Raw genomic sequence first — 21,823 nt, 5'->3', positions numbered from 1 at the left:
TCTAGTACCAGTGAATGCACAAAACAGGATAAGATACCCTCAGCACATTATTTACTTTCAGCATAGCCCCGCTGTATGCCAGCGTCGCTCACACAAGCAATGCTGACTTTCTACAAATGTAACCGAGTTTATCAGTGCAATGGCAGAAAAAACACAAACGACTCGTCTATGCAAAATGAAAACCATTTTATTTCCACTCATGGGAACGGTCCGTCCAGCGCAGGCGTTTCAACAAGGCTTCGTGGCTGCTACACTACTACGATACACGCTAAAGTCATTTTCCAGTCGAGCCGATGCTCTTTACGCTTCTTCAAAATGCTACGCTCCTACATTTGCAGCAGACCAACAATGAGTGAATGGCTTATGTACAATGCACTTGACACGAAAACATAGTTTCATGAAGGTCACATAACTGCAAGCACAGAAGCTTAGCTCTTGCTCAAGGATACAAGTAAAAAAAAATTACCAACCGTTCAATGCAACAGGGGAAAACAAGTGTCCCGACATGGCCTCGAAAAAACGTGAAGGACGAAGAAAAAGAGCTTAAAGCGTCATTACAACACGCAAGCTTAGGCTAAAGCACGAGTCAAAATTTCATTCTGATGCTTGAGGGCTGGAAAAAAAATAAGTGTGACGACGAAGGGACAGGAATCCACGCCCCGTTTTGTTCTTCGTAAAAGAAAAAAAGCCCTCAGTTGTCCATGAACAATTTGCGCAGCCAACGGAACATAGCCAGCTTGCCACCTGTGGCTGCCGAACTATGGCAAGTGAAATGCGGCCGCACTCCGGGTAGTATGCGCGTTTTTCCCCAGCGACGAGCGATACCGGTCCAAACAGAAGAGTTGTTAAAAAGAATCCTCTAGGAGACCATCCCTTGGTGAAGTGCTGCTGCTGCAAAGGACTTGGGGGCCACCAACCAATCATGAGATGAGCTGGAAGGGAGAAAGGAAAAAAGAATCGCCCGAAATATTTTGTTTTCATTATAGACCACTACTTCCTGTGACCGGTAAAGAAAGGGCCACGAAGACTATGAAGCTGAAAAGGAGCCAATGTTACTTAGTTAAAAATGACCGCTTCGTTACATCCACGTTACCGCTAATACTACTAGAGAAAACTGTGGTTATGCTGTGGCTCGTTTTAGCCTGTTCAGCCTATAATGGGGCCCAATAAAAAGCTACGCAACAACACATTGATTACTCTGAAAAAAATTTTATTTTAGGAAAAACAAACAAGCAAACAAAAAAGGCTACTTATGACATCTTATGGCCCAAGAAGCAGGTTTTTGTGAGAAGCAACAGCGCATACGGAGTTGCGGTAATCCTAATGCGAGACTTTTCCCCCAGCTTTGTAGTAAACACAATTAAAGGAGTACCAACATAAAATTTTCCCGTCCTCTTTGTAGTGCTTCAACCGATTTTATTCGTCGGTACTGTACAGGTAGCCTGTAAATAGACTGGGCCGTTCAAACTACTTCCATGTGTAATGTTTTTTTTTTTAAATGAGTGTTGTTATACTAATTTCGACACTCGCCTTATCTCTGAATGGATAACTAACATCACGGAGCACCTTGTTAAACTCAGTTCACCTCAGTTCACACAGAATGTGATGAATTGAGCTACATGGAATTCGTTCTCCCCCCTTCTCTTTTTTGGTATTTAAAATCACACAGGGGCAAGTCTACAAGCACCTTTTTGATGTCCGCGTCGTGTTGTTAACAGCTGTGAAGTTCTTTTAAGCCCCATGACGACAATTTAAACGAATGTTTTGGCCCCCCTTTCTGCACAATCGAAGCAAAAGCCGCGTGAACAGGATACTTTCTGCCTCACCATACCAATCACCACTGATCGCTCCATCGGCAAGGCCTCACATTTCAGAAATCAGGGCAGCCTTGGCTGAACAACCTGAAGGGAGTGGGGGACATTTACTGCTTTTCCTAGCGTCGCAGATGAGATTCTTGCCCATACTATCAGCCCCTTTCCCAGATGTGGAACTTTGTTTTCCCCGAGAGTAGCGTTCTGACGAGCGGTGGCACCTGTCGCTGCGATCACTGCTGTCACAGGTGAAGTGACGTCACGAATTCCTGCTGCACGTTAAACTTCCGGCTACCTCAGTCTGACGTCCATTAGTAAGGCGCTGCCTACAGAGCGATCATCTCACGGGCGCAATAAATAAAACCAAGTTAAAATATGTACCACGTGACTCCAGCCAGTCATACTTCAGCCAAATATTTGAATAAGCAAAGGAGGCGAACCGTATAATGATAGCCACCGTCAAAACTATTGACGGCAACACGCCTCTCACATGTATGCAACCAATTGTTCCGCCGCCAAGAGACACACCTTGATTATTAAAGAAAAAAAAAAAAAATTCAAATCAAGGTTCTTGAAAGCAATTTTACTTCCAGAGAAGTGCATATTCAAGAGTAGTTTACTGATCTTGCTCATTTTGAATGTTAATAGTGCAAATGTTTCTTAATGCCCATTAAGTACAAAGTGAAGCAGTTGAAGAAAATTGGATTGAACTGGTGTAACAGCCAATAATAGGATCACATAATGCGCCAACCCCAACCAAGTGATTGCGGAATGAAAGTGGGGTTTGTTTCAGGATGAAGGCAAGACATAGCACCCCCAATGGCTTAGCAACACAGGCGTGCCGCATAAAGCTGTAAAGAAAAAAAAAAGAAAAATGCTGGTTCACCTTACTTTCACTGATGTTTTAAAGCGGAACATAAGCTAGTAATCAATTAACAAACATTTTATAGCATTTATTTGCCCAAGTAGAAGCAGCAGCTGCCCCAACCCCCACTCCCTTCGACTTCACTGAGCAGCTTCATTCACCCTTATGCTGCATTCGAGTGGTGATCACAGCAACCGTGGCAGAAACTTGATCGGCGCTTTCATAAGGGGCCCAAATGGTAATTTGTGCTGCCACTCGCACTCTATCGGCACCTTTTGCACAAGTGGAACTCTCTTTGTTGCTTGAAGTTCATTTCAGACACTGTAACAAGCGGTAGCTCAAGCAACTCGAAGCGGCAGCCGGTGTCAGACCGCTCACTTTCAGATCTCTGAGGCACCACCACTTCGGAGTGAGAGCAAGTCCTCCGGAGGCGCTCAGAGTCAAAGGACAATGCTCCGAGACTACCAACCAAACAAACTGAGTGCTTGGTTTCGATCACCCGAATACGGCATTAGTTTTGTGTCGTACACCCTTAAGGCGGCACTGCATTCACATGGAGGGTCTTAATACAAAATTTTAACCATCAAAAACATGGTAAAACACAGGACCCGAGCGGACGGCAGCACCCTAATAACGGAAGCAAAGCCCTGGCTTTGGCAGCCCTTTGGCATCTAGCTAAAAAAAGACGGTTTTGAAACAAACAAAAAGAAAAGACAATTTAAAAAAAAGGAAAAGAGAACCCTAACTCAGCAGTGGCCCTTTACTAGTGTTGCGCCAAGAAAAGGCAAACCGGAAGAGCCTAAGAGTCGGGCATGCCTACCGATCGCACTGTTGACTTGATGTACTCCTTCTTGCCAGACAGGTCATGGTTGGGGTACTTGGCAAACACCTGCACACACAGAACAGGACGAAGAAAGTTGTTGACAAAACCCCCCAAGAAAGAAAGGAACAGAAAAAAACAAAAAAAAAAAAACAGACATATTGCAAACTCAGCAACAAAAGTGCGGAATTAACTCGGACAGACCTGCCAAAGGCAAAGCCGGGGAGAGAGAAAGAGATGGTTGACGGTTGCATGGTCGGAACTTAATTAAACTCTTTCTTCACCAAGCAGGTCCGCAATACTGAATGAAGAAAGTTATCGGCCAACCGACGGGAGAAACATGAAGCAGTACAACATGCCCCGTCATCTAACAGGGCCTTGTCATTAGAAGCAGGAAAAGTGCTGTCACACCGTGCAGCACGTGCAACCACTCTGCACCCTTGAAATGTTCATGAACGATGATGCTCCAGGGGGTGCACATTTCATGCCCCTCATTTTAGAACTAGGTACAGTGCTCACGGATTGAAACGCGACACTGCGAGCGTGTGGCCGCCGGTACATGCAGCGCCGCCCCCGGAAGCCCGTGGAAGCTAGGTGTTGCATTGTGGTATACCGCGGGGATGAGAGCGTGTTGACCGTAGGCTTACTGCTTCCAGTTGCCAATGAACGGGACTGTGGTTCCCCGTGGAGCGCTGGAACGCATTTGTGCGCTGACGGTAGGAGCCCGGCTGTACGCGCAGCCTATTTCGCGACATCATGTGCGTGCCCTCTTGTTACGCGTGTCCTTCCAAAGCGGCACAGTAATGTTCATGTAATACACAGTCACGCTCATCTGAATAAAAGAACTTCTATACGAAGGAACAGCAAACTTTATTCCAGGATGTAAACTAAAAAAAAGGGAAAGACGCCTTTGCAGGCACGTTCGCGTGTGGTGCAGTGCATTAGTACTTCGTCGGCTCACCTCTCTTTTTAGTTTATATCATGGAATAAAGTTGGCTGTTCCTTCGTGCAGGCGCTCGTTTTATTCAGATAAGCATGACCGTGCCTTGCATGCACATTATCTGTGTCGCATCGGAAGGGCACGCGTAAGAAGAGCACCCAAGCAGACGATGTCGCGAAATTGGCTGAGCGAACCGCTGGGCGGCTACCAACAGCTCACAAACGCGCTCCAGGCTCGCAGCGCACCGCTGTCGCTGCGGGGAACCACAGCCCCGCTTATTGGTAACCAGAAGCAGCAAGCCTATGGGTAAAACGTAGGGATGGGCGAATATAGATTTTGAGGTTCGAAGCGAATAGTGATTTGGTCGAATAATTTCTAATCGAATAGTTCGAATAATACACATTGCAAATCACAAAGACAAATGAGCAACTTGTGACCTGACTAATGCACACAATTTTTTCTAATAATTAGAACTCACGTAGGCACAGCATTGTGTAAAACTATTACCAGTTGAACATTTATTGCAAAATCTTACACACAGCTTTCCTTTGCTGTATTCACAAGTTTTCATGAAGAAATGCCTGTTGCGCCACATGCTCTAGGTGCAGCAGTTTCCGCCGGCTGCTCATTCACAAGTTTAAGCGCCGCCTAGAAGCTCCGCTAAAAAAAGAAGTATTGTAGCCACTAGTATCCTCGGCCATAGCCAAGCTAAGCGCAAGTGGCTGGCCGCCATTTTGAATAGGCTCGCTTAGTGCGGCGTACTGCCGCGCTGTGCGAGCCTATTCAAAATGGCGGCATGCCTATTCAAAATGGCGGCCTGTACAAGTCTGCTGGCTTGGTGCCGCTATGTTCGGAGTGGTGTCGTTTCAGTGCCGCCTTTTTTTTTTAACCTAAAGTGTGCTGGCGGCCGAGAGCTTCGTCGAACCTCTAGGCAAGGCAGCAACTCGGCAGTGGCGGCACTGATAATAGAAATGTCCGCGTCGGTGGGTCTTGAGCCAAGCCTGGGGTAACTCTCGGAAAGCTTGACCGAAAAGCTTGTGGCTTTTAGCTGCCTATTCGGGAGCATCGAATAATTCGAAAATATCGAATACGTGCATTCGGATCGAAGCGAATAACGAATAGAGAGCTATTCGATCGAATATTCGACAATACCGAATATTCGCCCATCCCTAGTAAAACGCTCTCACCCTCGCGGTATACCACAATGCAACACCTAGCTTTCAAGGGCGTACACGGGCCGCGCTGCATGTACCGCAGGCCACGCGCTGTACACATGTGGACAGCTTATGAACCAACTGGCAAGTGACTCAACACTGTAAACGGCTGCAACAAAGTGGAAAACCGGCACCAGGACAGCACCCAGTATGCAATATGTACACCTATGCACACGCACACCAGTCGGCTACTGTGTACTGTACCGGCCGGTTCTCCACTCTGCTACAAACTGTAGCAAATTGTGAGTGAGCACTACAAGCACACACCTCTGCAATCCTTTCCACGTGAAACCGTATGCACAATTGAAAACAGCAAACCTAGAAACAGAGCCTAAAATTTGGTTTCACAAATAAATACGGGAAACGCACATGTTGAAATGAAAGTAAGACTACTAGGTTAACAACCATAAGTGCCACAAGGCTGTCCCACGCATTTACCACGCACAAAAAATTCCCCAAAAGAACCTAGCACAAGAGTAGAATATTTCGTGAAACTTGCAGATGCTATCACGAGCGGATGCCTATACCGACATTCTGCATAAGCCGCTTTGCATTCATCACTTGCGACAACTACTGATGGCGGTAAACATACGGTAATAATGAGACTCGGAGAGCTGGCAAATACCACCGTCGCAAAAGGACGCAAGTTTGAGGTGCATGCGAGTAGGCTGGAGAAAGATGGAAGGCATGTAGGCAGGCAGAGACTGAATGGCTCTACTGACCGCGTGAATGACCTTCTTCATGGTGATCTCCTCCAGGTCTGCTCCGTCCAGGATCTTTCTGATCAGCTCTTTGATGTCTTCTTCCTGGGCACACCCCAAAGAGGACACACCAACCACCCCCTGGCATTACTACACCACCAAGGCAGGAGTGTCGAGGAATAAAAACGAGTCCTTTAATGTAGGGTGCCCATCTCGGTGCTTCCAGTCTAGTGCTACCACACGGAGCAAGAATAAAATAAAAGGGGAAACTGAGCTTCCTGGGGCAGCCTGATAACATCGCAAGCACTTGGCGAATGTCAAGTTTCCGGCATCTGGCGGCAAGCGAAGGAAGTGCGCGGTCATCGCCACGGCCGGCGCGCGTTCTCTTCGCGCTTGTCCAGTCCAACCCAACCGCGGCATCGCGTCGCCATTTCGCCGGGCCGCCGAAACATTCGTGGCCAAAGTGAGAGTGTGCGCGCTCTTCTGTGCTTTTGTTGGCTGAAGAGCCCGCCTTCACGATTAATTTTCGGTCAAATTTAAACTGGCCGGTACGAGCGAATAAAAGGGGCATTTTCTTTTAATGCGTAAGCAATCTTGCGCGAGCATTAAGCCCAAAATACAAACCTCTAAACGCAAAAAAATGTAAAACCTGTAAACTAATGGCCTTATCTCGCGTGCGATACGCTCGAAGCGATTTGAGTGCACCGGCCAATTTATGACGCGCACGCGCTACGTCCGAGATAAACACGCGTTCCGTAACCGTGTCGCGCAGCAGCTCGAGCGCATAGCGATTCACGCCTTGTGGCGAATGCTGCTAACAACTGTATTGCTTTTAATACATTCAACCAGGTGCCGCTGTCAAATTGTTCGCCGCCGCAGCTGCGGAGCTCTGTAGGTTGCCGTAGTTATCATTGTGACATTATCTGGTCGCTCAATCGCGCCGGCCGCAATGGGCGCTTCCTCTCCTATATACTCTTGCTCCATGTACTACCAGCTCTCTCAAGAAGTGGCGACTGTGTGCGTGGTTTGCCGACGTAATTCTCATAATGCAAAGACGTGAGAATCCCTGTGGGGTCTAGAGAAAAATGGCCGCGTATCTGCTCCTTTCGTCGATAGTCGACTGGCACCCCTGCCAAGTAAAAAATGCCTCCCTTCTCTTTCCCGCTGACCTCTCATGCTGTTCCTCTTACATCTCGTTCCTCCCAAGATAACATGCTAGAGGTTTGCTCAAGTCAATTTAAATTTACCATGTTTTACTGCTCTAAGTTGGGTGTCTCGATTCCAGCGCTGCCGAGACGCACGTGAACCAAGGCACCATACTACAGCGTTTATAAAACCATGTGGCACTACTCCACGAGTGTGCCAAGCAGAACATGGAACCTATATAGTGGAACCTTTCGTTGCTGTTGCCGTTTGATTTCTTGAATGCTGCGAGCGACGGTTTTCTCTAGTTCATGTAGCATTTGATTTGCTATCGCAAAAACCAAGCATCCGCGAATTTTTTAATAAAGCAACACTGCAAGTATCACTTACGGATTGATTTGCTGTCTTATATTTGCATAATGTCTTGTTCTTGTTCAACAATGTTGACAGGTTGACATTGACACCGGACTTGGATATTTAGATTTGGTTGCGGGTATGTAAACCTATTGTTCAGCTACTGTTTCACTTTCGCCGGGTGGCTGAATCGAGTCACAGAAAGACAGACCAGAAAGACCGTCGTCGTTAAAAGTAACCCACCCACGAAGACTTTTCCATGTCAGCCATCTGGTTTAAAGCACCCACTCGTCAAAATGCCCGTGAGCACTACCAATGGGAATGTTTGGACCAGAAAATGCAGCCAGTGGACAATAGGACGACGATTAGCCCTCAGTGAATGCCGTGCGCGCATCGGGTGCACTTCTGAACCCCTCCCCACTCACCGTGGGCTCTGTCCGCTCTGTGGCCTTGTTAGCCGGCGGAGCAGCCGCCTCTTCCGACTTGCCATCGGTGCTGGCCTTCTCGTCTTCCTCCTCCTCCTCCTCGTCCTCCGATTCTAGACAAGAAGGAAGAGAGCACACACACGGCGCAGGTGAACTCGGCAGCTACGAGGCACAACAAAAGGAGCCCCCTCCACATCCCTACCACTCACAGGGTTCGTACAGGCTTCAAAAGCAAAAATTCGAGGGTTTTCACGGACTTTCAAGGACCAGAAAACACATTTTCAAGGTTCCCATCTAATGTTTTATCTGGGATTATAACTTTCCCAACACAATGCAAAAGTTTTTTATTGCGCAATATCTAAGCACATTAGTGCACATTTAGATGGGCACTAACGGGTATGCGAATGCTCCTGCAGCTTTATTTTTTATTTCACGGTTGGTATTTCGAGGTTTTTCTTTTTCTTGGAGTTTTGCTCAGGCTGTTTGATTTCAAAACTTGGTTAATGTTGCCTGCATCGCCTATGTCAGCAAGAGTTCCAGCTGAAACTAAATCAGCAAGTGTTGCTGCAAGGCAGGACAAACTATGTACACGTCCACTATTTGCACGTAAGAGCAAACACAGATGGAGCGTATGAGGCACAGCACACATGCAATGAGCAAGCGACCACAGTCTAGATGGAAGATACAAGATAGAGAACAGAAGCCGGCTTTCACTGGATTGTATCGTGACATGGATTAGATTCAGAAGTGCCTGCTCCCGGTGTTGCCTCGTAATAATGAAAATCCACTAAACTTGTAATTTCACACAATACACTAAAACTTAGTTGTTACAATGTTTCTTTACATTTGTTAACACCTAAAATCCACGACAAACACATTATATTCTTGTGAAAAGACAGGGCGATTGGTTCTCTCCAGAAAAATCAAGGGTTTTCAACGAACTTTCCAGGCCTTGAAGTTTACACTTCTAAATTTAAGGGTTTTTCAAGGACCTGTGCGAACCCTGCATTCAAGGCAACGGAACAAAACCAAGCCCACCTTGCTTCCTGCGACCCTTCTTGGCAGGAGTGGCCTTCTTGGCCGGCTCGGCCTTTTTTGTGGACTCTGCCTTCTTGGCGGGCTCAGCCTTCTTCGCCGAGTCGGCCTTTTTCGCGGGTTCCACCTTGTTGGTGGGCGTCTCCGCCTTTTTTGCTGCGGGCTCGGCCTTTTTTGCGGGCTCAGCCTTCTTGGCAGGCTCAGACTTCTTATCAGCCTTCTTTACCGACTCAGCCGCTTTCTTGTTGGGCTTCTCCTCCTCCTCTTCCTCAGACTCACCATCCTCCTCCTTGTCGTTGTTCTTGTCCTTCTCGTTGGACTCTTCCTCTTTCTCGCCGTCGGAGCCGCCACCGTCTTTCTCCGTGGACTCGTCCTTCTCGTCCTCCTCCTCCTTCTCCTCGGACTCGTCCTTCTCGTCCGACTGCTCCTCTTCCTCCTCCTCCTCCTCAGACTCGTCCTTTTTGGCCGGCTTCTTCTTCTTGGCGGGAGTGGCCCGCTTCTTGGGTGCTGGCTTGCTCTTCTTGGCCGGCTCATCCGACTCGTCGGCGTCGTTGTCCTCTGCGGAACTCTGCACGAGAGCGACGATGTGTGGTTAATAAAAACAATCGAGTTTCATACTAATATACACTAGAGGGAAATTCGTTGCTGCAATCGCATGTAACCACGGGCACCAACATTGCAGTTAATGTTCCTCTCTTGTCCTGGCTAGTCACACGGCTTCTTTTTGCTCTTGAATTCAAGATCAGCAAAAAACTTAACACTTTTGTCTTGTGTGTCTTGCATGAATGCAAGACGGATAATTGGGCGAGTTGGCGAGTACCATATTTGCACGATTCTAACACGCATCTCTTTTGCTAAAAGTGCCCGTTTTGCTAAATTTTGCACACAAATTTTGCTAAAGATTTGTGTGGCCGTTACAATCGGACTTGAAACCGAACTCCGCTTCAAGGCGGCGAGCACCACAGACTTGAACTAAATCTAACCCAATAAAATCAAACACAATCCGTTAAAAAAAAAATCGCGTGAGAAAATTTTGGTGCACTCGGAGTGAACAGGTTTACAGGCACGGAAAAACGCAGACGGGAGAGAACACGATCAAGACAGACAAGGCACCAAGACAGACCTCCTACTCAACGGGCATTACCGTACCCAGCCGATGCACATATTTTTGGGGCTGCAGTTAGTACCTCATTTCAGTCGCTATGGCTCCTAAGAGATACCACCATGAAACGTCCACGTGCGCAATGTATTTTTTACTTTTTGGCAGCGAGGGAACCGGGCAGCACAATGCACACTGGACGTCCCCCAGACATGAGCGCGCAATTTTCGAGAACTTAAAAACTCCCCGGTAGAATGAGGAAGATTATGAAGCACAGGGGATTTGTGCTGCTGCAGTTGTACGAATCTTATTTGAATAAAATTTCTGTCACGTATGTGGCGCCACGTCTTACATCTGCGCGGTAGAACCGGCATCAAATTATTTTTTCGAATTTTCCTAAGTAAACTAACCTGCTCATCACAACCAAAGGTTGCGATCACGAATCGTGCCGATGCAGTATTCATGTTGAAGTGTAACAGCGCGAAAAAAAAAAAAAAAAAAAAGGGGGGGGGGGGGGGGGGTGAGGGACATCTTGTGCCGTTTTGCATCCCCTCAACCCTTTTCAGCTCTTGCATGAAGCTGAACAATATAGTTGAATATCAGGCTACAACGAAATTCATGGGACGCTGAAAATTTCGCTGAGGCGAAATCTGCCCCAAGACATCACGGGAAGGCAAGAATATTAGCCCCCTACATTATTCGCAACATTGACATGCAATGTTGAGAAAAAAAGTGATGCACAGTTACATTGCGTTTGTTTGGATAACAAACGTACCAGTGGTTATCCGTTTTTTACCCACACGTAAAGAGCGCAGGGGGGCAGTGAGAAATGCAGTCACAAAACATATTGCTGTACAACAAGGCGTGTCCACCGAGCTGATTACTTGCAGATAGCTGCTAGGCTGTCGGAAGTCCCCTTCTCGCTAGAGGCAGGAGCGGCGCCAGTTATTATCCTCTGACTGAGCACGGTGGCATCATCTGACCATGGCAGGCAAGCCGCACGAGCTTGAATTTATCCCGAGCGCACACTCGCGATTAAGATAGGATGACAAGCGTTAAAGACTAAACACGCAAACAGTATTCTTGCTCTTGACCATGAAGAATGGTAGAAAAGGAACGCCAACGACAGCTGCTCACAACCCATACATGACGGCGCAGCGCGAGCACGTCACATTGGTGATATTTCAACTGGATACAGATTGGCTGTAGCTCCGGCTTAGCGAGCCAGGCCTGCGCCTCGTGTAAAGATGGCCAGCCAGATCGTTATCACCAGCAAGCAATGGCGTCCGTCTATGCATTTGTTTTTTGTTTATTGGTAGTGGTGTAAGTGCACAGCGGTCACTTTCGGGGAAACTAAGCATCGTGAATGGCTAGGACTTCATTGCATTGACTTCTATGGCTAGCTGACGGGGAATTGTAAATTTACATTTCATAAAGTGGAGTTCGTTGTAGCGGGGTTCAACTATGGTTCCCGAAATCTTTAAAAGCTCAACCTTTTCACTAATAAAACAACTTTAAATAATCCTTTACAATAATCTGTTACTTGTTTTTTTTTTTGCTGCTATTGGCAACTTCTGAGCCTGTTGGCCAAGGACAAGTGCAACGTTCCCACCCACCGATACATGACGGCACGCTCGCTGAACTCTGGCTTGCCTAGACAATAGTGTCACGATTCCCCCTGCCATATACAGAGTAGACTGGTTATAACATATGTGACGGGAGCTGCGAAAATCCGCACTATAAGTGGTATTGCACTTTTATATAAATACATGCGTGAATCTAACCACATCACAATCTACTTTTCAATCATTCCTTTTTCTATCATCGCTCAAACGAAGGCCTCCTAAAAAGGGAGGCGCGGTCTTTTGTTTTGTCTTTTTTTCCCCGTCACGTCAGCCACTGCGCACGGTCTTACAACCCGCGAGCGCAGCTTAACTTCCTTTGTGTTTGTGTTATAAGGAAGCACGGCTGCATTTCTTGGCATCTATGAAGGGACGTCCGAGGTCAACAGGAGATAAGAACGCAAACGCAATTTTATTTTTTATTTTTTCACCCCAGCTTGCTTTAGCGATCCCGAGGAGGTTGCTTATCAGCACACCGTACAGGTAGCTGAAGCGTTCGGCATCACAGTTTGCTATCTCCAGATGTTCAACAAGAACAAGGGTGGTTGCTTATCTGCACGTTTTAAAAAGAAACAGCTTCCTGCATGGTGGGGGGTGCTGGCTATCTTCCGAGGTGCGTCAAGCAAGGGCAGTTGTGGTTGTCACTTAAGTACAAACGAAAGACGCAAACTAAAAGGTACCTTTTGTTTTTGCTTTTCTCTGCCGAAGCTACCGGAGAGCAGAAAGTGTGTGTCAGATGGCTGATTTTATATTTTTTTCTTTCTTATGACCCTAAACCGATGCCCTTGCTGCGCCCTAAAAAAAAGGGGGGGGAGGGGGGGCACCACGAACAGTATTGTGCTTCTACTAACTGCATTTTAAGCAGCATGCTTATGCATAGAGTTCTATGGGAGACCAGCCGGTGGTCACAAAAACCTGCTTTATGACCCGTCCCTCACTGTAGGCGGTTACGTTACAAATGGTCCGAGCTGTATTAGCACAAACTGCTGTTCTAAAAACGGCTCAAAGAGGGCGTTCATATCAGCACAACAAGGCAAGCATAAGGATAAGCGCCTTGGTCTCAGAAACCTACCTCAGGCTCACTCTCCAGGTCGTCATCTTCGTCACTGGCTGGCCGCTTCCGTGACCCCTTCCCCTGCAAGTACAATTCCAGCCTGTTCAGACGATGCTTACTCACCTCTGTTAGATTCTAAACCCCATCTACCCCCGACCCTGCATGCCATCAGTCCTGTTTTAGCACAAAAGTTTTCACACCGCGCAACAACTACGATAAAAAGTGGGTCTGTGGAAGAGTTCTACGAACCGACCTTCTTCTGGCCCTTGGGGGTCGCCGTCTTCCGCTTCTTGGCCTGGCCCTTGTCGTCGCTACTCTTGCCAGACTTTCCTGAAAAAGGGGGAGACAGTTCGGCAGTGTAAGCCTCTACCGCTCAAGGTACCCGTTATCCAAACCCGTTATCGTGCCCTTTCTGAACCTTATTTTCATTGTGCTTTGCAAAAGCTTTACCGCACAACTCGCTCCCTTTTTGCCCCACTAACCAATCAAGCTAAAGCACTGCTCAAAGAAGCTGCGAGTGTAACAAAAGAACCGCTCGCTAAATTTCGCAAGACTGAAGCTTCCGTCCCCAGTAACTTCCTAGCCAGTCACTTTCAAACTGGTGTTTAAAGATATGTTTTTAAAAACATAGCCGCGGCTCCTCTTGGACTTGAAAAATTAAAGGCGGAAGCTGCTCTCTCCCCCTCTCTCTTGCACACACACACTGGCATAGTTCCTAGGGCCCACCCTGAGAAAATATGGCGACAGTTGCCCAGACAAGAGATATCTTAGCAGAGAGGGAAGAGGATGAGTGGAGGGGGGTCACTCAACTCTTTCCCTTCTTGGGCAGGGGCTTCTCGTTGTTGTAGGGCTTGAACAGGAAGCTCATGATGCGCTCGACGCGGTCCTCCGCAGATCCCCCTTTCTCCAGGTCCAGCACGCCCAGCACCTCCTTCTGGGCAGCAGCTGTCAGCCTGCAAGCACGTTTGGTACGCCACACTGATTTGCGGGCCGACCAGGGCGTTTTCAAGATTCGACCTTTGACGCCAACTTGCGAGTGAAGTTTTTCAACTCGTGGAACAAAGAAGGCATAGACGCTGCAATTCGTCACTAAAATCAAAATCAGGATAGTTTACCCGACAGGAGTAGTGAAGCTCACCAAGCAATTGCTACTTCTATAAAACGGTGGACGTTGGCAGAATGTTGAATAAATAAATAAACAAACAATTAATAATAAAAGTGAGGCCAGTCGTGGATGTGCCTGAAAGATAGGCATCAAGAAGGCTCTTGCTTTTTTCTTTGCGTCTTCCCTTTGCAATGTCTGCTTCCTTATCCACATTCGCCAATGCATTTCATGATCTCATAATGCTAGAATATTCTACAAGCCATTTCTCGTTATGTGCATTTGGTGCCCCATATGGTGCCCCGTGAGCATACCCTTCTCTGAAGTCCTCAAACTTCACACATTCCCGGTGCAAACACACAAAGCAAGAAGATTTCAAGCTGCATGGCACCACTACACCCAATTAAAAGTTATTGTAAGGATTAGTCTTCATCCCTCCGAGTTCCTTAAAATCGAACATTGCAAGCAGCCTGCAAGCTCGGCAACTGAAAACAAACAAACCCCTGCAATATCTAAACTGTACGCAGAAGAATTACTCAAATGACTGAAAACTACAAAATTTGGCATTTTGGCCTGTGCCCTGATAGCTTTACCCAGTCCAAAGCCACAACCCTCCCCCCCCCCAGCGGCTTGCTTACTTGGCCACCATCTTGACCTTCTTGGCGTAGTCGGCCGAGTCCTTGTCGAAGGGGAAGCCGCTGAACTTGCGCAGGTTCTTTTTGATCTCCGAGGGCTGCAACAGAGAGCACAGAACAGAATCCGGTTGTGCTCCAAGTGGTGCCCGTCAATCAGTACAGAGAAGAGAGAAGAGAGCAAAAAGAGCGCTGACCGCCCCCGGCCGGTTGAAGATGATGCGGTGCAGGCCCTTGAGGGAGTCGGCCAGCTGCCGGTTGAGGTTATGCTCGATGCGGGGGCACTGGCCCAGCGGGGTGCCCTGCCCCTCGGCCAAGGGGGCCCGCTCGCGCACGGGCGTCTGGAAGCTCACGTCCAGGCGCTCCACCTTCTTGCGCTGCCGAGAGCCCGACAGCTCCACGGGGAGGTCCAGCAGGCCCGCTGCAAGAGCCCACCCAGCAGCTCTCAAGACCAAGCAAAAGGGGCAAAGGCCGTCTGCCCAGACAAGCACGAGCGGCTCTTTCAGGGTGGCACCAGCAGCGAGGCCAGACGCACATCTCGCGGTTCTTTCGGCTGCTCAGAGCTTGTGCTGCAAAGCATCCTTCAGTCGGCGATACCCTTCTGGCCTCATAGGAAACAAGCTAAAAGTCGCTGCAGTACGCGCTACTTCCCATTTGCACCTTAATATATAGAGCAATCATTCAAAATTCACTTCAAATTCACAGTCACGCTGACAGCAGTGAACTTCCCATAAAACGGATGTTGAGGCACTCAGCGTATCAGACGAGAGGGGGCCTCGCAAGCAGCCGCTAACCAAAGAGGAGCTCTTCAAGAAGGAACAGCCGAGTGCCTCTCCATAACAAAGTAGAAGACGCAAGCAAGCAATAGCACCTACAAGATCCAGCCGTCTCACGTAGCCAACATACACACGACAAGGTCACATACAACCTGGACCTTGGATTCTTTTTCAAACAGATTCCCCACAGGTGAAATTGTTTACGGTGTGCACGTATGGCTAGGTACGTGGCAGACCCCTTACTACAAATGCTGCAACAACATTGCTCCCACATCTGCAACTAGGAATCCCATCAGAAAACTAGCGTGCCACGCCCCACACTGCTTTCATACGGCACCAACCTCCTCTCCAAACTGCTGATGTTTCAGCAAGGTAGACGTAAAGCATAGCACTACCCCAGACAGAATGCCACAACGGGAAAAAAATATATTTTCTAAACACATTCCCCTGGCATTTTCCCTCCTTACCTATATTGATTGAACAATCAGATGCTCGATTATCCACATAGTGCTTGTTGGAAGACAAAGAGACGTGCTTGCTTAAAGGAGCCATGAAGAGAAAATGCAAGTTGGTTTTATTCGAAAGATTTCGTGTTTTATAGTGCCCCCAGCGCTTGTCGGGATACAAACGGTGCTTTATTCACTGAGAAATTAAACAATTTAGGTTAAAATTTTGATTTTCCCGCTCAATCGTGCGTTTTCGTGGTCCCAAGTGACATCACGGGAACCGACCGCTCTGCAGCCTAGAGTACCTTCATTCACGCATCCGCCGTACAGGGTAGAGACACGTAACGCTGGCGCCGCCATGTTCGGTTGCTCGCTCGTCGCCGAAGCATGTCATTGTGTCAAAACCGCGCTAAAATTATCGCCGCAACACGGTTTACTGAAGAAGTTTGAATCATATTGTCTGTTTCGCGTTGCTAGGTCTCGTGGGAAACGAAAAGAATAACGCGTTGTTGGCCCAATTGCGGCGGCACGGGACCGTTCAAAGGTTGTCTCCACCCTGTAGCGGTGTTGGTTTGTTCCCGCGTTTCTTTACGTTCCGTAACCTAGATGGCGCCACCATACCGTGGCAAGCGTTTGGTTTGTTTTTGCCCGCATTTAAACCTGGCTTGTTTTTGTTCTGGGAGAAAATATTCGTTCCCTGAAACAGTGCTCGCTCGACAAATGGGGTCACGTAAGACACCGTTGCTTGCGTCAATCGGCCAGTGTCGTCTGAGACAACCCCAAGCCCCATAGTGCTGTGCAGCTAAACCAAAGCATGCTGTGCGCAGTACGAACAGCAGAACGCATCAGTACTTCTATGTTTACATGTGCTTTCGTAACTTCCACTGTTTGTCCCATCATTCCTATTGCTTTGTAAAGAATGTGCCCTAAATTTAAGCGCAAATCGCTCGTTCGTCTAGTTTGTGAGCTCTACCTAATTTGCGTCTGCTTCTGCCAGCCTCCGCCAATCGCAGAGCTTAGCCCATGTGACATCACAGGTTCTGTTGCGGGAAATGAGCTGGTGGGTCGCATGACCATTCCCGTTTTTCCTAATTATGTAGCTTATTTGAGCGAAGTTTACGTTAAAAGTGGTGTCAGTATGATTCTAACGAGACAATCTTTTGAATGAACCAAACTTGTGTTTTCTCTTCATGGCTCCTTTAATACTGCAAATGCCCAACATGTCCACACTGACTTTATAAAGATCATCTCTATTCGCGCAAATATGCAAGATGCTTTTCTACCTGACCAATGTGTTATGAAGACAAAACATGTGAATGTACAAATTTGCCTTGCCATTTTGGGATCAATCCTACTTGGCTTAGACTTCTGGGCTACCCAAGCACTTCCTGGAAGGTTGATTGACTTCAGGGGTTGTACGGGCTTCAAAAGCAAAAATCCAAGGGTTTTCAAGGACCAGAAAGCACATTTTCAAGGTCCCCATATAATGTTTTATCTGGGATTATTTATAACTTTTTCAACACAATCCAAAATTTTACTGCCCAATACCTAAGCATATTAGTGCACATTTAGATAAGTGCTAATGGGGTCGTGAATGCTCCCCCAGCTTTATTTTCTATTTCATAGTTGGTATTTGGAGGTTTTTCTTTTTTCTTGGTGTTTTACCGAGGCTGTTTGGCTTCAAAACTTCGTGAATGTTGCCTGCATCTCCTACTTTCTCAGCAAGAGTATCAGCTGAAATTAAAATCAACAAGTGTTGCTGCAAGGTAGGACGAACTATGTACACGTCCACCATTTGCACATAAGAGCAAACGCACATGGAGCGTATGAGGCATGCATGCAATGAGCGGCCGTCCACAGACTAGATGGAACATGCAAGATAGAGAACAGAAGCCGGCTTTCACTGGATTGTATCGTGACATGAATTCTAGTGAGGAGTACTGGTCCCAATGTCACCTCGTAATAATGAGAATCCACCAAACTCGTAATTTCACGCAATACACTGAAACTTGACTGTTACAATGTTTCTGTACATTTTTAACACCTAAAATCCACGACAAACACTTTAAATTCTTGTGAAAAGACAGGGCCATTGGTTCTCTCCAGAAAAATCAAGGGTTTTCAAGGACCATTTAAAAATTCCAGGACTTTCTAGGCCTTGAAATTGACACTTCTAAATTCAAGGGTTTTCAAGAACCTGTGCGAACCCTGTGAATTATAAGGTTTAACGCGCCTACACTTCACAGACAATGAGGCACACCGTAGTATAGGGCTCCGGATTGATTGTGACCACCTGGGGATCTCTAACGTGCACCGACACCTCGGACACACAGGCATTCTCGCTTTTTGCCTCTATCAGAAAAGCAGCCGCCGTGGCTGGGAATTGACGCCCATATCCTTGGGCTCAGCAGCACAATGCCTCAGCCACTATTTCCACTGTCTCTGTATCTGGTGATTCTGAACACCGATTTCGCAGACCATGTTACAGCTTATCTAGCCACCTCCACACAACCACCTCGCTTCGCTAAAGCTGCCACAAACTAGCTCAAGTTATCATTAGACAAGTGCTCTACCTAACACACCCTACGGGGCTATTCTCCACTCCCACCGAGCCTTAGCCTCGTGCTTACGCTTGCGCTCCTCTTCTTCCTCACTGCTCTCCTCGGCCCCATCATCACCGTCCTCATGCTTGTCCTCAGGAGGGGCCTTCTTTTCTTCAGGAGCCTGCAGGACAAGGCAAAACAGGTTGGGTTTGTCCCGGAACGCACCAAACTACTTGCGAGGCCTACAGGACAATGACTTTATACATTTCCAGCACAAAGCGTGGACAGCTCCAATACGCACAGAGCTTATAAACCTCACAGCATCAGCAATCTCCGCAAGAGGTCGAAAGCACAAATATGCTAATCCAAAGGTTTATGCAAATGTAGGGACACTGTAGGAACAGTAATCACTTGTTTGAAATTATTTGCACTCCAAAACCATGTTACGAGTGTTCAACCAACCACCACTAATGCTAAAATACTGCTTGTAAAAATTCTGTACGCGATCTTTTCATTGCACAATGTGAATGTTGGGCATTTTTAGGTAAGTTTTGCTGCAATCTTTAATCGAAATTTGCTTTGAGAGGATGTTGCAAAGAAAAGATATTCACTAAACAATGTCCCCTCATTTTGCTTTCTTTTTTTACAACTATGAAAGCTTTCCGGGTTAATAAAATGTGCTAAATACATGCGGCTCATTTGTGGGGAAAAAAGAAAAACCACCTGCTTCTCAGCATTCTCTCTATTTAATGAAACAAACCTTACTACAAAAGGCACATACATCACTTTTGTACAAAAGAAGGTCACTGAACACACACTTGGCCTTACTGATGAACACACCATTCAGGGTGACATTACCCTATCACAATCCTACTACAAAAGTCAACCCTGTGAAAATGCACCAGTGAACAACAGTGAAAAACACAGCTGACCGCAAAGACGGGTGACATGTCTGTCTACATTGACGACTGTGTGCAACCGTCCTAAAAACTACAAATAGAAAACGGTCCCGCATTCCGTTACGAGCCACATCAAATGCGAAGCGGATGGTTTCCACTAAATGTTACCACTGACACAGGAGACAGAGCAGGGGCATTTATCTATGCCCCCTAACCCCAGTACAACCTAGAAACGGCCAATGTTCTAGGATACAAGTTTTTAAAGGTACCAACGTCCACCAATCTTACGCAAAATGGCACGCCAGTCCCATCTTCACAGTGTCAGTGTGGTCTGCACATTTCAATGTTACTTGCGAAGACATAAAAATAACACAGTAACTATCATAATGGTTGGAAAGGCTATAAATTATCCCTACATGAACTGCCTCTGTGTTTAGTTTCACATCCAACAAAGCACAAAAAATAAAGAAAGTCGTTAAATACATGTACTCAATAGCACTTGTTTTAGCAAAGGTGCAGAAACAGCTGGCATGGCGAAATCTTTCGTTCCTTGTTGGTGTCAAGAAAATGCTTCGTTTTCAGCTGTAAAATTGCTGATTACATGTTAGCAGATGAAATGTGGCAACCAAAAAAAAAAAAACTACGTTAAGCTGCAGATGGATAAAAAGTTGTCACATTAGATCCTGTAAACCGTACGTAACCGCCTTTCAAGTACGACCAACGTTATCTTGCACATTTGTTAAATTTAGAGCGCACCAACAATAACCGGCGCAACGAATACAACATCCGCCGCACGGCACTACATTTGCGTCAATTTCGCAATACAGTTGCTATTCACATTTAAACGACGGTTTGGGAAAAAGGAATGATTGACAGGTCATAGAGGGCACACACCAAAAAATGAAAATGAGGTACCGTGGGCAACGAAATCGTTTTCAAAGCGACTGAAGTACTCCAAATAAACATCACCAGCACTCCGTGACAGGAGCACTCGACGTTTTCTTACGGACCGTCACTCAGACAAGTTAAACGCCGAGTTACGGCTTACGCAGTCATCTTTGTCATATTACCACGTATTTACAAGTATTTACAAAGAGTCCGGCAAAACTGTTTAAGATCAGGTAGAAATGCTATCAACACGTGGTACGGCGCGAAACGGATCAGCAAAATAAGGCAACGGCCAGCAAGCAGATACGGCTGGCAAAGCGAACATACAGTACAAGCGTATACAACCGTCGCCTTGACGCTCAGCCATTAGAAACAAGGTGAATACACGAAACGAATAGCGCAGTGCCGCACGCCAGTCATATTACGGAAGTCCGCTTTACCTGCATATCAGCGACAACGGCCGCCGATGGGACCGCGATTTTTGTTTTCTTTATTAATTCCCCGCAGCGCTCTGATAGCAACCGCAACAGCCTCGGTTAAACACCGTACAAACCCACAAAGACGATTTTAATCGCGACGGCCGCACAAACAATGCGGAGAGCTACGAATGCGAAGTCCTTGCGCGGGGGTCCCCCTCCAGACACGCAGCGGCTGTACGCTAGGCCTAGGGGCTCTATCCGCGCGCACCTTTTGCCATTGTTTTCAACGGGATCTAGTCCTAACCCAACCCGCGGAAACTGCGCCGCCGGTCCGGAACGGCTTCCGCTCCGGAACGCTGTCAGTGCGCACTGCGTCGGTAGCAGCGTTCGGCAAGCCAGAGCGGCTAGAACTGCGCGCATCAGCAAATTTTCACTCACATTTTTCACGTTGTTTTCGACCGGCACGCTTTCCGAATCAGACATCGCAGCGGCGCCCGGAGCCTCAAGCTGCATTCAAAATGGCGGGTAAACGAGTTCGCTGCTATTTCGACCAATCGCAGAGTCAGATAAACAACATCGGAAACGACTGGGGTGCTGTCTACTCTTTGCGGCGATAATAGATCACGTTTATCAAATCAAATTAAACTGCGCAATAAATTATTTAGTTTTGGTATTAGGCATCTCGCCTCAGAATGCGATGACGCCGATGTCAAAGGTTGGTGCCTCCAAGTGGCGCGAAGTTTAAATAGCAGCCGTTGCGCGGACAGTTGCAACAAAGTTGACGCTATGAAACCAAGGTTTTTACTTTATCAGTGTTATAAGAGTAACAAGGCAGCACCGCAGCACTTCGTCTCCCTCGTTGTACTGAATAAAATGCCATGATATCTTGCTGTCTACGATATTGGAGCACTACGTTTCGGCGGTTTCGGTGCCGAAAGTTCGGGTGAAGGTCGAGTGCTCGTTTTCTCAGACCACGTTTCGGCTGGTTTCGGCTTAATGTAGCAGAAACGCAACTGATCATGACTGCACCGTTTC

The 21,823-nt window shown here is 47.2% G+C and overlaps 1 protein-coding gene across 2 annotated transcripts; it reads right to left on the bottom strand.

Moving 5' to 3' along the window:
- Nucleotides 1-169: 169 nt before the first annotated feature.
- On the bottom strand, nucleotides 170-21,381 carry LOC144159246 (uncharacterized). 2 transcript variants are annotated; one of them, XM_077690617.1, is made up of 12 exons: nucleotides 21,227-21,381; nucleotides 18,670-18,763; nucleotides 15,015-15,238; nucleotides 14,824-14,918; nucleotides 13,894-14,036; nucleotides 13,337-13,413; nucleotides 13,102-13,164; nucleotides 9,312-9,876; nucleotides 8,274-8,386; nucleotides 6,373-6,456; nucleotides 3,497-3,565; nucleotides 170-932 (listed from the first exon to the last, which is right to left on the bottom strand). In XM_077690617.1, exons 1-12 carry the CDS (start codon nucleotides 21,299-21,301, stop codon nucleotides 921-923), a joined length of 1,614 nt encoding a protein of 537 aa, XP_077546743.1. In that variant the 5' UTR covers nucleotides 21,302-21,381; the 3' UTR covers nucleotides 170-920. The 2 variants fall into 2 exon arrangements, with proteins under 2 accessions (XP_077546743.1, XP_077546744.1); XM_077690618.1 differs by lacking the exon at nucleotides 21,227-21,381 and adding an exon at nucleotides 20,810-20,830.
- Between the last annotated feature and the right edge of the window lie 442 nt (nucleotides 21,382-21,823).

This window comes from Haemaphysalis longicornis, unplaced genomic scaffold (genome assembly GCF_048455015.1).
Source record: "Haemaphysalis longicornis isolate Haplotype H1 unplaced genomic scaffold, Haemaphysalis longicornis Haplotype H1 scaffold_10, whole genome shotgun sequence".
In the NCBI taxonomy this organism is placed as follows: domain Eukaryota; kingdom Metazoa; phylum Arthropoda; class Arachnida; order Ixodida; family Ixodidae; genus Haemaphysalis; species Haemaphysalis longicornis.
Note: the sequence above shows the minus strand (reverse complement) of the source record. Positions and strands in the feature narration are given on the sequence as shown.

Coding starts and splice junctions, on each gene's coding strand:
- LOC144159246 (XM_077690617.1), bottom strand. CDS start 21,301: ATGCAGCTTGAGGCTCCGGGCGCCGCTGCGATGTCTGATTCGGAAAGC. Junction 18,764..21,226: donor TCGAAAACAACGTGAAAAAT/GTGAGTGAAAAT, acceptor CTTGTCCTGCAG/GCTCCTGAAGAAAAGAAGGC. Junction 9,877..13,101: donor ACCTGGAGAGTGAGCCTGAG/GTAGGTTTCTGA, acceptor GCTCTCGTGCAG/AGTTCCGCAGAGGACAACGA.